At 32.2% G+C, this 14957-nt stretch overlaps 1 protein-coding gene across 4 annotated transcripts in view; it reads right to left on the minus strand.

Annotated features, from left to right (window-relative positions):
- The window catches only part of tacc (transforming acidic coiled-coil protein), a 136707-nt gene that overhangs the window by 23137 nt on the left and 98613 nt on the right, over nt 1-14957 (minus strand). For all 4 annotated transcript variants that reach the window (XM_075366453.1, XM_075366456.1, XM_075366455.1 and 1 more), the window contains exon 6: nt 5049-5199. In XM_075366453.1, the coding sequence (XP_075222568.1) occupies nt 5049-5199 (151 nt within the window). The remainder of the gene's footprint in view (nt 1-5048; nt 5200-14957) is intronic.

A 14957-nucleotide genomic window follows, 5' to 3' on the forward strand; every position in this document is an offset into this window, starting at 1 on the left:
TTATTTATATTAACTATAATTATACACAGTACGTCTGAAAAGTTCCTGAACTAAATTAAATAAAACTATAAATTTAAATAACAAATTTACTACATCAGCCCTCTACATAAAACCCTTCTCTAGTTGTACACTTGTTGCAGCGCCAGTAGAGCCCATCAAACACTATGGAGAAATCACTTTGTGGGATTGCCTTCAACTGCTTGGTGCAAGCCCTTTGACTGGCTGGAATGTCGTTGAAAAAGCGGCCTTTAATCTTCAACTTGAGTTTCAGGAACAAAAAATAATCTGTTGGAGCAAAGTTGGGCGGGATTAGACGATGATTTGATTTGCGGCATCATAATGACTTAAAACTGCCGTGTGTGCTGAGACATAGTCCGTGCACGAAAGTCCAACAGCCCGGATCCTGGTACTTGGGCCTGATTTGATGAATGCAATGCATCAGGCATTTCATTACTTCCAAATAGAATTTAGAATCCACAGTTTGACTAGTTGTGCGCACACTTTTGCAACATTTTTGTTGTGAACAGCTGTTAACAAATTCCAGTTTCATTTGTCGTCAGCCAACGACCCTCTACAGTCTTTAAACCGCTTCCACTACGTTTATGTTATAGTACAAGATAAGGCTTCATCACCAAGTTCTTGCTGTATCATAGAATAAGTTTCAGTGAAAAATTTTTGAAGTTGAAAGAAAATTTTATCACGCTTCTGTGTTCCAAGTCACAAGCTTGCACAAGGTCACATTAACACAACATATGCAGCCGAATATAACTTGGGACTGGAGCGACGAAATGTGATGAAAGTTTGTACACACACTCACCAGACATCGTACTACATAGTTCCTTGGTTGTCCAAGAGATGGTGCTACTTGTATCAACTACAGAAATTTAGTTTGGGAACTTTTCAGACAAACTGTCAACTTATACCAATAGGACAAGCTTAAAAAAATTATTAGAATAGTTTAGTCCCATTCCTTCATCCAGACTCCTTATGTTTGTTATGAATATACAAGTAATTAATGTAATAATGTTAAATATATAATTTACAACTTCAAGATTATAAAAAAAAACAATTTATATTATAAACGAAGTCAAGACTTATTTGTTTGCATGAACCAGCGAACAACAAATATTTAGAATAATTTAAACCCATCAGAGGTATTAAACCAAGGTTTGACTTATTATTCAACATCCGAACTAAGGAAATAATCTACAATCTTGAAAAATCATCATTTTGATCTTCCAGAATCGCGGATATAACCAGAAATTTTCAATAATTTTAATGTTTAAACAATTACAATAAAGCGGTTCCCAGCAATTTCATCTACATCATTTGTGTAGCATTAATTTATTATTAACATTTAATTTACATTGTCTCATCATTTACGTAATAATAAAATTTGATCCATTTCATATTTAATTTGCTTTGTTAATAATTCACATTGTTAATGTAAATTGCTATTATTATGGATAAGGAACAATTATTTAGACTAAGAGGGTTAGTAAAGGCCGCTATAACCAGGAATGGCATATTTACTCACAATTATGATCCTTCTCAAGGTGATATTCTCACCTTACAAATTAAAATAAGGAATCTTCTTGAATTGCAAGGCAAATATGACACCATTCAATCAGAAACTGAATTGGAATATTTTGATGAATTTTTTTTAGCTTCGGATCATATACAAGTTGAAGAAGATGTGTATTATAGAATCCAAATTGTAACATACAATAAATAATAGTCAAAAAACATCTAATCAAGAATTTAGTTTAAATACAACATTTAAACAAAGACAACTACAACCAATTAACATACCTTTATTTAGAGGTAATGTGTTACAGCACTATTTTAATACATTTATTGATTTAGTACATAATAGAGGTAATTTATCTAATATTCAAAAATTATACTATTTACATTCTTCTTTGAAGGATCAAGCTTTAGCTATTATTAAAAATCTGTCAATAACAAATGAAAATTACATTAATGTTCTAGAATTATTAAATCACAATTTGATAACAAATATATAATTGCATTTCATAATGCTGAATGTATTTTAAGGCCAGTTTCTATAAAAAGAGAGTCAGAAGAAATGTATTGTAAAAGATATGAGAGGTCAATCTCATGTCAAAGGACAAAAAAATCAGAATGATGGAACAGTTCGGTAATATTAAAATAAATGAACCGATGACAACTTTGAAGTCAAATGTAACAAATGAAAATAAAATAGAAAATCAAATGCAAAACAAAAACAAAATAGTACTCAGACCATTAGAAGATCTGTTACGAATTATGAATTCCATGTGCCTTCCAAAAAACTACCGATTAGTATTGCTAATAAATATACACAAAAGGTTGCAAGAGCTAAAAATATGAATGTTCGGTTTGAAACATCTTCCAACAAACTACAAAATAATAATATTAGTATTTCTGTATCAGAAAACCAATCGACCATTCACTACTTGTGCAGTCTAATGATTCGTCATGGCAGGCAGAAGTCTAAGACTTTTAGCAAATCTTATATAACACTTTTCATATGTTTCACTACTAAGCTATTCATTTAAATTAATTTCTGGTCTCACTTTACAATAATATATAACAACATTTAAAGGATTTATATTATGTTGGGGTATTCCCACATGAGCCTTTTCTGATAAGGGTTCCAACTTCAATTCCTGCAAAAATGTACTTTATAAGTTGTATCAGTTTTTAAATTCATAAAAACTAAAATCAGACATTCAAGCGTTCACTACTACACTATGTATTACCTGGTCATTTATTCCTCCCTCTTCACCCCATTTTGGTTGTTTATGGGAAAGTGTAATCAAAAGCGTTAAATTTTATACTTCGTGTAATTGGACAAACAATCCTTAATTTTGAGGAATTTTAAACAGTTTTAACACAAATAGAAGACCTGTGCATAAATTATGCCTACTACAAGTCTCAAACGATTGATTTAAATGTTTTTAAGTAATATTTTTTATTGATGTAATTATTTTCATATCATGTTCCTATGATTGTTAACATGCTCATAAACATTGTTTTAACATTTATAATCTAATTTACATATTTGTATTAATTTATTATGATTTCACATTTATGCTTATGTATTGATATAGATAATGTAAAGGTGAAATAAGCCACAAGTAATAATGTAATAATTTATTAATCTTTAGGAATAAAATTTCCTAGATTTATTTTTAATCTATTTTTTAAGATTTATATGAATTTAATTTCAAACTGTTATATATTGGAATATTCAATAGTATTTTTATTTATTTAAGCAATATGCACAATATTATTTGAAATGCTAATTACAGATTATGTTTTTTATGAGCTTTTTAATAACTTATTATATCAATATCATTATGTAAATACCATTTCTACTAATTATAAAAATTAACAATTTAATTACTTATATTCATATTATTTCATGAATATGAAATAATATTTTCAATTATGTTATTGTCTGTTATAATTTCAATTAAGATTATAAATACTGCAGGAATCAAATTTAATGGAAGCTTTTAAAGCATTTTAATTAAGCAAATGCAAAAACCACTCAAACTATGAACTCATAACATAAATGAACAGAAATCAAAAACACTAAACAGCAATGAAACACACATTGTTAATACTGTGGCAGAGTTTACTTGTAAACTCTGCCACAAGTCAGACATGTATTCTGCATTAGGTTTGATAATACAGATTTTACTTGTCTCATTTCACTAATTGATTACTTACACTAAAAAGGAAATTGAACTATTTCTTTTTCTCAAAATTTTATTCATGAAACGTAACTTAGGGGCTCAATTTATAGTTTAATTTAGTCTTTGCAACTAATAATTGATATAGTGTCATGAGTTATCAAAATGTTAGACATAATTTTAAACAGTAATGTAATATGCAGAAGGTAAATAATAATTTTATTTATAATAATAATTTTCTACAGACTTATGGAAAGTACATAGTCTGCTTGGCAGAGATTAAAAATACATCAACTAAGAAATAAATTATTTCTTCAAGAATGAAGTATACTCTCATATGTTGTTTCCAGCAGAATATCATACAGTTACTAAGGCATTTAACTATGATATTCAATCGGTAATAAAGATCGTTTATTTATAAAAAAAACTTACCAACTAGTTCTCTTCTAAAATAAATAAGACAACTCGTATACATTTGATTTTATAATTTTTTTTTATCTAAAATGAAAAATAAAACAAGTACTACATTTTTTCTTCATGATGACAGTTAATATAAATAAAAAAGAAACAAAAAATATTGAAATTAGAAATTAAATTAGTCAAACAGTAATAGTTTTACTAACTAATATTTTTAAGAAATTTTATTTTAACCCAATAAAAATAATTTCATAAAATATAATGCAATACAATAATTTTCTTAAATAGTTTCATGAATATAGATTACATCATAATAAGGAATCATTAATTTAATATGTACAAATTCTATTTCTTAAAAAAATGTTGAGTTGCAAATCATAAAAAAGATGACAAAAACAATATTCCAAATGCAAGATTCTCCAGATTAAAAATGACTCCAGCTTAATGAAACCTTGACTTTTTTTTATAAATTGCTGTTTAACTTTTTGGACTCAAAGTGATTTTAAGAAACTATAAGACATAATTAAACTTAAATTTCGAACGATTCTATTAAAAATCCTAGTTATAAATTCTACATGGCATGAGTTACTATGTTCATTAATGGTGATATAAATCAATAAATGCTGATAGCAACCAGTAAAACTGCATCCTTAGATTGTTTAATAAATTAAACTAAGTAAAATAATTCTCTTCAGAAGATTTTACATCAGAAACTATTTTTTCTTTTCTAATAAGTTTTGTTGTATAATCTTTTTAACATTAAATCATAAAAAATATTAATCTACAGTTATGTAGCAGTCAAAATTTCAAACACACATTTTTTAACATAAAATCATAATTTATTTATTACTATATTTCTGTCGAGAAGCACTTTAATACATATAAATGTTTTAGTAGACTAAAATATAGGAAAAAAGTTTTAATTACCTTTCATTAGAAATACAATGAGATTCTTCTGTGTTTGCTAACACTTGGCCAACAAGCGGGTCAAATTTTACATATAATGACTGTCTTGTTAAATTACTAGAAAATGTGTTATGACCAGCCTGTCCCAAATAATCTAAATCAAACTGGTATACTGAAAAATAAAAATAAAGATTATTAAGCTTAATGCTGTTATAAAGCTAAACTAAAATGTTACCTCTAAGGAAGAAAAACTTTGCAAATTTTAATAAATGCACTTAGAAGAAAAAATAATGATGAAGACTAATATATTATGAACGAGAGAGAGAGAGAGAGAACAAACATAAAAAACACATTTTAGCCCATTTAAGTCAAGTTTTATAGTGTGTATCAATTATATACACATGGTCAATGAGAAAAGGTTTGGAAAATATTTAGTTAAAATAACAATGCAAGTCCAGATGTTTCATTTGTAACAAGCAAACTAATAACTTCATTATTATTTTATTTACGATACACTAACAAATTCATCTACAACTACTAAAACATTATTTATAATAGTATGAAGTTATTTTGATAGCAATATTTTTGAAATGATTAATACATTCTTACAATAATATGAAATGTCTAACAAACTGTTCACTGGCTGAAGTGGTACAATTACTTTTTGGTTGATTTATGGGGATTTAAAAAGCACTCCATACAAATTAACTTTTCTTCACACACTGAGCATTTAAATCGACTTGAGGGGTCTTCCGGACAGCAAGCTTTCGATCAAACATTTTTGTTAAAGCAGCATAGTACATCAAATATCTTCCTACTTTTTTCCAGTTGGATCAGTCTACGGTCAACTGATGCATAGCTGCAAATCTTGCTTTTTAATAGCAAATTCAAAAATATGATAAGTAGCTAAAATCTCTAAAATTTTTCCCTCTAAAACCAGCTGACTGCCAGGGCTACCAACACAAAATTTATGAACCAATGGTATATAACTTTTACTGCTGTCCAGAACAACAAATAGGACCATTTCAATCAATGCTACAGTGTATAACATTGATACAAATCAATCCCAACTTTAACAATACCTGTGTTATCAGTTTGATGCACATGGTCCATGCGGAACTTTAGGAATGTATCAAATTGATACACATGGTCCAGCAGAAAGAACTCCTAACTATTCAGTTGGACTGGAGGTAATATCTTTGCATTATAGGTCTGGCACTGAAAGTGTTAAATGACAGTAGTGTAAGGACATGATTGTAGAGCAAGTCAGTTATCTGAAGGGTAATGAGCAATATCAAATTGCCAAGTAATCTGTGTATATTTCCACTACAAGTGTGCAGATGGCACCAGCCTCACTGCTTCCCTTCAGTCAGCTTACCCAACATAGTGAATAATCAGGCTTAAGTGTCATAAGGAATCTGTTGTGTTGGATAATTTCATCTATATACATCATTCCATCATAGAAGAGTAGCTGATCAGAGCTCTTTTCAGTCATGAAGTGATACCAGATAGGCAGATTAAGGAAAAATTAGAAACATTCCCTCCTCTATGAATCATGAGACCTTGCCGTTGGTGAGGGAGCTTGAGTGCTCAGGGATACAGAGTAGCTGGACCGAAGGTGCAACCATATCAGAGAGGTATCTGTTGAGAGCCAGACTAAGGAATGATTCCTGAAAGAGGGTACCAGCTCTTTCAGTAGTTGTTAGGGGCGTGAGTCACAATGACTTAAACGGCCATATCAACATCACTCAGTTCTCTGAGTACTACGCAGCTGAAAGCAATGGAAAACTACAGCTGCTTTTTTTTCAAGAAAATGTGGCTCTCTGCATTTTCATATAGGAATGATGCCTTCCTTGGTAAAACATTCCGGAGGTAAACTAGTCCCCCGTTCGGATCTCCGGGTGGGGACTACTAAGGAAGGGGTCACCAGAAAATTAAAAAATAACATTCTACGAGTCGGAGCGTGGAATGTTAGAAGTTTAAAAAAGGTTGGTAGACTAGAAAATTTAAATTTAAAATTTAAAAGGGAAATGGATAGGATAAATGTGGATATAGTAGGAATTAGTGAGATTCGGTGGAAAGAGGAAGGCGACTTTTGGTCAGGTGATTTTAGAATAATTAACTCAGCTTCAAATAATGGGCAGGCAGGAGTATGTTTCATAATGAACAAGAAGATAGGGAAGAGAGTAGAGTATTTCAAAACGCATAGCGATAGAATCATTGTAATAAGGATAAAATCAAAACCTAAACCAACAACGATTGTTAACGTCTATATGCCTTTAAGCGCCCATGATGATGATGAGGTAGAGTGTGTATACGAACAGATTGATGAAGCAATTAAACACGTAAAAGGAGATGAAAATTTAATAATAGTTGGAGATTGGAATGCAAGCATTCGAAAAGGCAAGGAAGGAAATATAGTGGATGAATACGGGCCGGGCAAAAGGAATGAAAGAGGGGACCGACTTATAGAGTTTTGCACAAAGTATAATTTAGTAATTGCCAACACCAAATTTAAAAATCATAATAGAAGAATATACACTTGGAAAAAGCCAGGCGATACTGCAAGGTATGAGATAGATTATATCATGGTTAAGCAAAGATTTAGAAATCAATTCGTTGACTGCAAAACTTACCCTGGAGCAGACATTGATAGCGACCATAATTTGGTGATAATGAAATGTAGATTGGGGTTTAAAAACCTGAAGAAAAGGTGTCAGATGAATCGGAGGAATTTAGAGAAGCTTGAGGAAGAGGAGGTAAAGAAGATTTTTGAGGAGGACATCGCAAGAGGTCTGAGTAAAAAAGATAAGGTAGAAAATGTAGAAGAAGAATGGGAGAATGTTAAAAAGGAAATTCTTAAATCAGCAGAAGTAAACTTAGGCGGAATAAAGAGAACTGGTAGAAAACCTTGGGTTTCAGACGATATATTGCAGCTGATGGATGAACGTAGAAAATATAAGAATGCTAGTGATGAAGAAAGTAAAAGGAACTATCGGCAATTAAGAAATGCTATAAACAGGAAGTGCAAACTGACGAAAGAAGAGTGGATTAAAGAAAAGTGTTCAGAAGTGGAAAGAGAAATGAACATTGGTAAAATAGACGGAGCATACAGGAAAGTTAAGGAAAATTTTGGGGTACATAAAATTAAAATCTAATAATGTGTTAAACAAAGATGGTACACCAATATATAATACGAAAGGTAAAGTCGATAGATGGGTGGAATATATTGAAGAGTTATACGGAGGAAATGAATTAGAAAATGGTGTTATAGAGGAAGAAGAGGAAGTTGAGGAGGATGAAATGGGAGGAACAATACTGAGATCTGAATTTAAGAGAGCATTAAAAGATTTCAATGGCAGAAAGGCTCCTGGAATAGACGGAATACCTGTAGAATTACTGCGCAGTGCAGGTGAAGAAGTGATTGATAGATTATACAAACTGTTATGTAATATTTATGAAAAAGGGGAATATCCGTCAGACTTCAAAAAAAATGTTATAGTCATGATACCAAAGAAAGCAGGGGCAGAAAAATGTGAAGAATACAGAACAATTAGTTTAACTAGTCATGCATCAAAAATCTTAACTAGAATTCTATACGGAAGAATTTAGAGGAGAGTGGAAGAAGTGTTAGGAGAAGAACAATTTGGTTTCAGGAAAAGTGTAGGGACAAGGGAAGCAATTTTAGGCCTCGGATTAATAGTAGAAGGAAGATTAAAGAAAAACAAACCTACATACTTGGCGTTTATAGACCTAGAAAAGGCATTCGATAACGTAGACTGGAATAAAATGTTCAGCATTTAAAAAAAATTAGGGTTCAAATACAGAGATAGAAGAACAATTGCTAACATGTACAGGAACCAAACAGCAACAGTAACAATTGAAGAACATAAGAAAGAAGCAGTAATAAGAAAGGGAGTCCGACAAGGATGTTCCCTATCTCCGTTACTTTTTAATCTTTACATGGAACTAGCAGTTAATGATGTTAAAGAACAATTTAGATTCGGAGTAACAGTACAAGGTGAAAAGATAAAGATGCTACGATTTGCTGATGATATAGTAATTCTAGCCGAGAGTAAAAAGGGTTTAGAAGAAACAATGAAAGGCATAGATTAAGTCCTATGCAAGAACTATCGCATGAAAATAAACAAGAACAAAACAAAAGTAATGAAATGTAGTAGAAATAACAAAGATGGACCGCTGAATGTGAAAATAGGAGAAAAGATTATGGAGGTAGAAGAATTTTGTTATTTGGGAAGTAGAATTACTAAAGATGGAAGAAGCAGAAGTGATATAAAATGCCAAATAGCACAAGCGAAACGAGCCTTCAGTAAGAAATATAATTTGTTTAAATCAAAAATTAATTTAAATGTCAGGAAAAGATTTTTGAAAGTATATGTTTGGAGTGTCGCTTTATATGGAAGTGAAACTTGGAAGATCGAAGTATCTGAGAAGAAAAGATTAGATAGAAGCTTTTGAAATGTGGTGCTAAAGGAGAATGTTAAAAATCAGATGGGTGGATAAAGTGACAAATGAAGAGGTATTGCGGCAAATAGATGAAGAAAGAAGCATTTGGAAAAATATAGTTAAAAGAAGAGACAGACTTATAGGCCACATACTAAGGCATCCTGGAATAGTCGCTTTAATATTGGAAGGGCAGGTAGAAGGAAAAAATTGTGTAGGCAGGCCACGTTTGGAATATGTAAAACAAATTGTTAGGGATGTAAGATGTAGAGGGTATACTGAAATGAAACGATTAGCACTAGATCTTGGAGAGCTGCATCAAACCAGTCAAATGACTGAAGACAAAAAAAAAAAGAAAGATTCTTCAATCACAGTGGACAAATAATGCTTATACATGGGTAAGTCAAATATAAATGGGATTTTACTTTTTTTTAAATTTAGTTATTGAAAAATAAAAGGCAAATTTAATTTATTTTTCTACATAATTTTCTGTTTTAGTAAAATACGAGAAAATAATTTTCTTGCTGGGTAAAATACATTTTACCCAACATAAAATACATTTATAAAATTGATAAAATACATTTTATCCAGTGAGAAGGAAGGTTTTTTATCGCAACCCAGTAGAATGAAGTTTGTTGCATCAGCAGTCAATTGTGAATGAATCCCTCCATGCCCTCGTCATCTTCAAATCGTTGCCCTCCTAGAGCTTCTTTAAGCAGCCCAAACAAATGAAAATCGCAGGGCAATAGGTCCAGGTGTAGGGAGGATGATCTAATTGAGTCTAGTGCATTTCTTCTAGTTTCAGCAGACAGTCGAGTCTTTGCTTTCACTGAGGGTGTCTCCCGTTTTCTCTGCCACTACACATTGGCTTGTTTTGACTGGGGAGTGTAGTGGTGGACCCATGTTTCATCGCAGGTGGCAATTAATCTCAAAAATGCATCACCTTCTTTCACGAACCTTGCTGTAAGCCTCTGACAGACCTCCAAACATCTCAAATTCTAATTTGCGGTCAAAAGATGAGGGACCCATCAGGCACACACTTTACAGAACTATAGATCATTTGTGATGATTGCTTGACAATTCCCATAACTTATTCTGACCTGTTCTGTAATTTTGGATACTCTCACCTGTCGATTGTCTTCAAGAATGTCTCAAACCGCGTGAATGTTTTTGTTGGTAATGCTGGTCCAAGAATGGCAATCATGTTCCTGATTTTCCACTCATTCTCATCCCTCCTTCAACTCTTTATGGCAAGCACACAAGTCTTTGACAATGTTTGGTCCCCGAACTGTGCAGTCAATCTCTGGAAAATTTCCGTCGCTTGAACTCCTTCACGAAATTTTATAATTATGCGTTGCACAGTAGAGGGGAGGCACCTGTTGCTCCAACATCGTGAGTGTTACTGACGAACTGGTTGGGAGTGTGGAATGGCCGGCTCTCCCCATTCCTATTGACCCCTCCCAAGCATACTAGAAGCGCGCAGGCCCAGTCCTACCAACTGTTAATACCCTTGATATACCCTTGTAAATAAATAGTAACATGAATAAAATTCACATTAATGTGACTATCAAGCACTGTTCTGTAGACAATTGTTCCCAAAAGGTTTGTTGATAATCTCTCCAACTTGACTCTGAATATACTAGATGGCTAAATGATTGAACTTCATATATCCATATCTAAAAAATTATCTGCAAATTTTTCTTTTTTTATACTCACAAAATATCACAAACACTGTCTCTACCCACATTTTACTTGTACATCCACTATTTACATTCAGTACCTGAATCTACATCATACTCTAGGTATGGAGTTGTCCAGGAAAAAGGTTTTATAAAATTTTTAGAGGCATATTTTGCACATAGCACAGGCACAGAGATTCACACTGAATTCAAAGTCTGTACCTAATTTAATGGATCATGCAGTGTGGCCATACTAGATTCATTCATTATGCTTCAAGCAAACCATTACAGCCCACCTGCAGTCAACCTTAGATCACACACTTTTTAAAATTAATCAGTTATTTTACCTTATTCACAAGGCCTAGAATGTCACTAATTATATGTGCTAGCTTTAAACATTAAATACCTTTTAAAGTAATTATCTGTTTTGAGTTTTACACGTAAGGATCACCAGGTAACATGAGAATTCAATTAATCTAACACCCAAATGAAAAAGACAAAAGATTATCTCCTCATGATGTTACTTACTAATGAACTCTATGGTAACACCTCTAATGCTAAATTTTACTGAAAGAAATGGCCTGTCACTCCCTTTACCACTTCAGTTTAACAAATTCTTCACAAAGCACATATAATTAGAACTAAGCAAGTGCTGCTTGAACTTTCAAGTGAAGTTCAATGGCTGCAATGCTTCCTTAATGACAACAGCATCTAATTCATTATCTGGACTCACTAGGTGGTTAAAAACCTGCAGGAATTTACATGTTTACAGTGTGTACAAAGAATTCTGATATAATTAATAAGTGCAAAAATGAAATTATTGAACTTTCTGTTGGGTTTTTCTGGGCAAAATACACTTTTGAGTTATCATTGCCCGGACACAACATATTTCTTACAATAAAAAAATATGTATCACATTATATATCTAAATTGAAATACTAAAGTTGCCATCTGCTTTATGGCAAATAGCATAAATGTCTGAAACATATTACAGTAATTCAAATGCTTGAATATAAACACAGATGGCCCTAAGAAATCGTACAACAAGATAGCAACATTTCATTATCCTCTAGAATAGTTCACATGTTTAGCCAGCCCCTAGGCAAAATTTTCAATGCATGCCACATATTTAACAAAGATGTGGTGCGCTATAAGTTGGCAGTAGCAGCAAGCAGAAAGGAGTGCATCTGTTTGTATCATCAGATATCCATGAGTGACCCTAGCATGCCCTATTTGTAAGCGGCAGATAATAGCTTCCTCTTGACAATTATTTCTGTATGAGGAGCTAGCTCCACGGTGACACAGTGGTCTTCATTGGATGAAGTTTGTTGTTCATGGTATCATTCCATGAATGATGGACTGCATCTAGCATTCTAAGAGCGATGGATCAAGCAAACGAATAAGCCACACAGCCATAGTTGAAGCGGGAACGGACTAGAACTCAGTAAAGGGCAACATGCATACTCGATCAGCTCTCCATAGAGTATTAGATAGAACTGTCTCAGCATGTCCAACATTTTTAAACATTTTACTTCAGCTCCTTTAAATGTTATCCATGTTAGTCATTCAAACCACATTCCTAAAAGTCTAACCTGTTTGCATGCCTCAAGTGTTTCACCATGTAAAAACACTTGGGCTTTGTAAAAAAATATCTTCCCTCAAGCGTGAAAAGCAGATGCATTTCGTTTTCACTGGAGAAAAATGTGAATCCAGTCATTTTACACCATGATTCTAAACGGGTTATTGTATTTTGGAGCAGCCTCTTGCTTGTAGCTAAAGTTCTAGATGTTACGTAAATTAAGAAATCATTAACAAATAAAGAACACAACAGGTTTTCGTATGCATTTTAGTTTGTTAAGACACTTCCCTGTGGTATTCTGTTTTCTAGTGTGAAACTTTATCATTGTTCCAACTCGAACAGACTGACTTTTGAGAAAACCCCCGATAAATGCAAGGGGCTTTCCTTGTACACCACCACTAATGCAGTTTATTTAGGATTTCTCTCCTCCAAGCTGTATCATACACCTATACATATAAAAAATACTGCAACCAGGTGTTAGTGAAATAGGAAGGCATTTCGATTAAGATTCCAGGATAACTACATGATCGACAGCCAATCTACCTTGGCAGAAACTGCATTGTTCAGGGATATTAGGGTGTTTTTCACAAGGTACCACATTAGATGATAGTTTATCATATGTTCCATCAACTAGCACAGGGTATTTGGTCAAGGATGTAGGACAACTGGAAGGACATGATTTATCTTTACCAGGTTTCAGTACGGGGATGACCAATACTTCTGACCAGGAATCTGGAAACACCTGGTCAGAGAATATTTTATTGTAAATAGACAAAAGATGTATAATATACTATTTGGGAGGTGAAATAACTTACTGAATCTGATATCATTTTCAGGGGAAGTGTCACAGGAATTTTTCAACGCATGCCTTAGTTCATAAAAAAAAAAAGGAATATTAAGTTCATTTTGCAAATCTCCGATAATAAAGGCACACTTTCTACTTGCAACTTATACCTCATAGAGAACAGCAGGATGATGTTAGTGAAACTGATCTAAACGAGTTACCAAATGTGTTTTCTACATCAATTAATGCGGTACAAGCATCAGCTGGTGGTTTAAATTCAGTTAATCATTTCACAAAAATATGGTTTAAATTTAAGCAGTCTGATAAGGCGAAATAAATAGACCAAATCCGACAAACCATGAAAGCACAAAAACAACAAATTTAATTTAACAAACCAATCTGCACACATTCACATGTGTGTATGATTCACCTGAAACGAAGTTTGATGACTTTCTTATCAGGTTATTAAGAATCAGGTAACTTCAGTGAAGTTTTGTTCTGTTGAAGTAAGTAAACTTCAGCAAAAAAGAAAGTAAAGTAGATATGTAAATTATTATTTGATTTTCCACTGCTAAAAAGAAGATTCATTATATTGATTAAATGATTAAAATGAGGTGAAATTAAAAAGCATTAAGTGAAAGTAAGTGGTTATGGATAAAATTCAATATTTAAAGAACCATTTGGCTGCCAGGGTAGTAAAAATGTACACCATAATCCAATCAAGTTTTTTCTCTTGATTTCCTGTAAAGAATATGTAACACAATTATTTTAACAAAACTTTACTTATTTTTTTGGTTTTCTTTTTGTTGATTTAATGTATATCTGAAAACTATGATGTGAATATGAAACGCAAAGAAATAACCATTTTTATTATATTTTAGATTTGTTTGGAGAAACGTTTTTCATTTTTATCCAGAAATGTGGATAAACCTGATAAAAGGTGGTATCTCTTTTTATTATGGATTAACAGATATGTGTTCTCGCACATTATGAATTCTTTGGTATTTTGTATTGAGATATACTGATATGTATTGATATCAGTATGTCAATTGACATACTTACTTTGTTTTATTTAGTTAATAAGAAACTTCAAAATCCTACATGGAACATTTTCTCAGATCTCCCTTCTGAAATATTTAAAACACTATTAACAGAATGCTTAAAAATAAAATTGATCTGTACCCACTTATAGGTTTTTATTTAAGAAAAATAAAGAAAGTAAAAAATGAGGTGGGTATAAACTGGATATATATTCTGATCAGCAAACTCTCTCATAAAAATCAGTACAGCAATTTTTTGAAACAAAAAAATATTCTTTATCAAAGAAATATGATTATTTTTTGTTGATTAATTATTTTAAGAACCTATCCTAAAAAAAAATTTTTGTAAGACCTCTTGGAAGGTTTTACAAGAACCTCCTGTAC

This window comes from Lycorma delicatula, chromosome 5 (genome assembly GCF_047948215.1).
Source record: "Lycorma delicatula isolate Av1 chromosome 5, ASM4794821v1, whole genome shotgun sequence".
Taxonomy (NCBI): domain Eukaryota; kingdom Metazoa; phylum Arthropoda; class Insecta; order Hemiptera; family Fulgoridae; genus Lycorma; species Lycorma delicatula.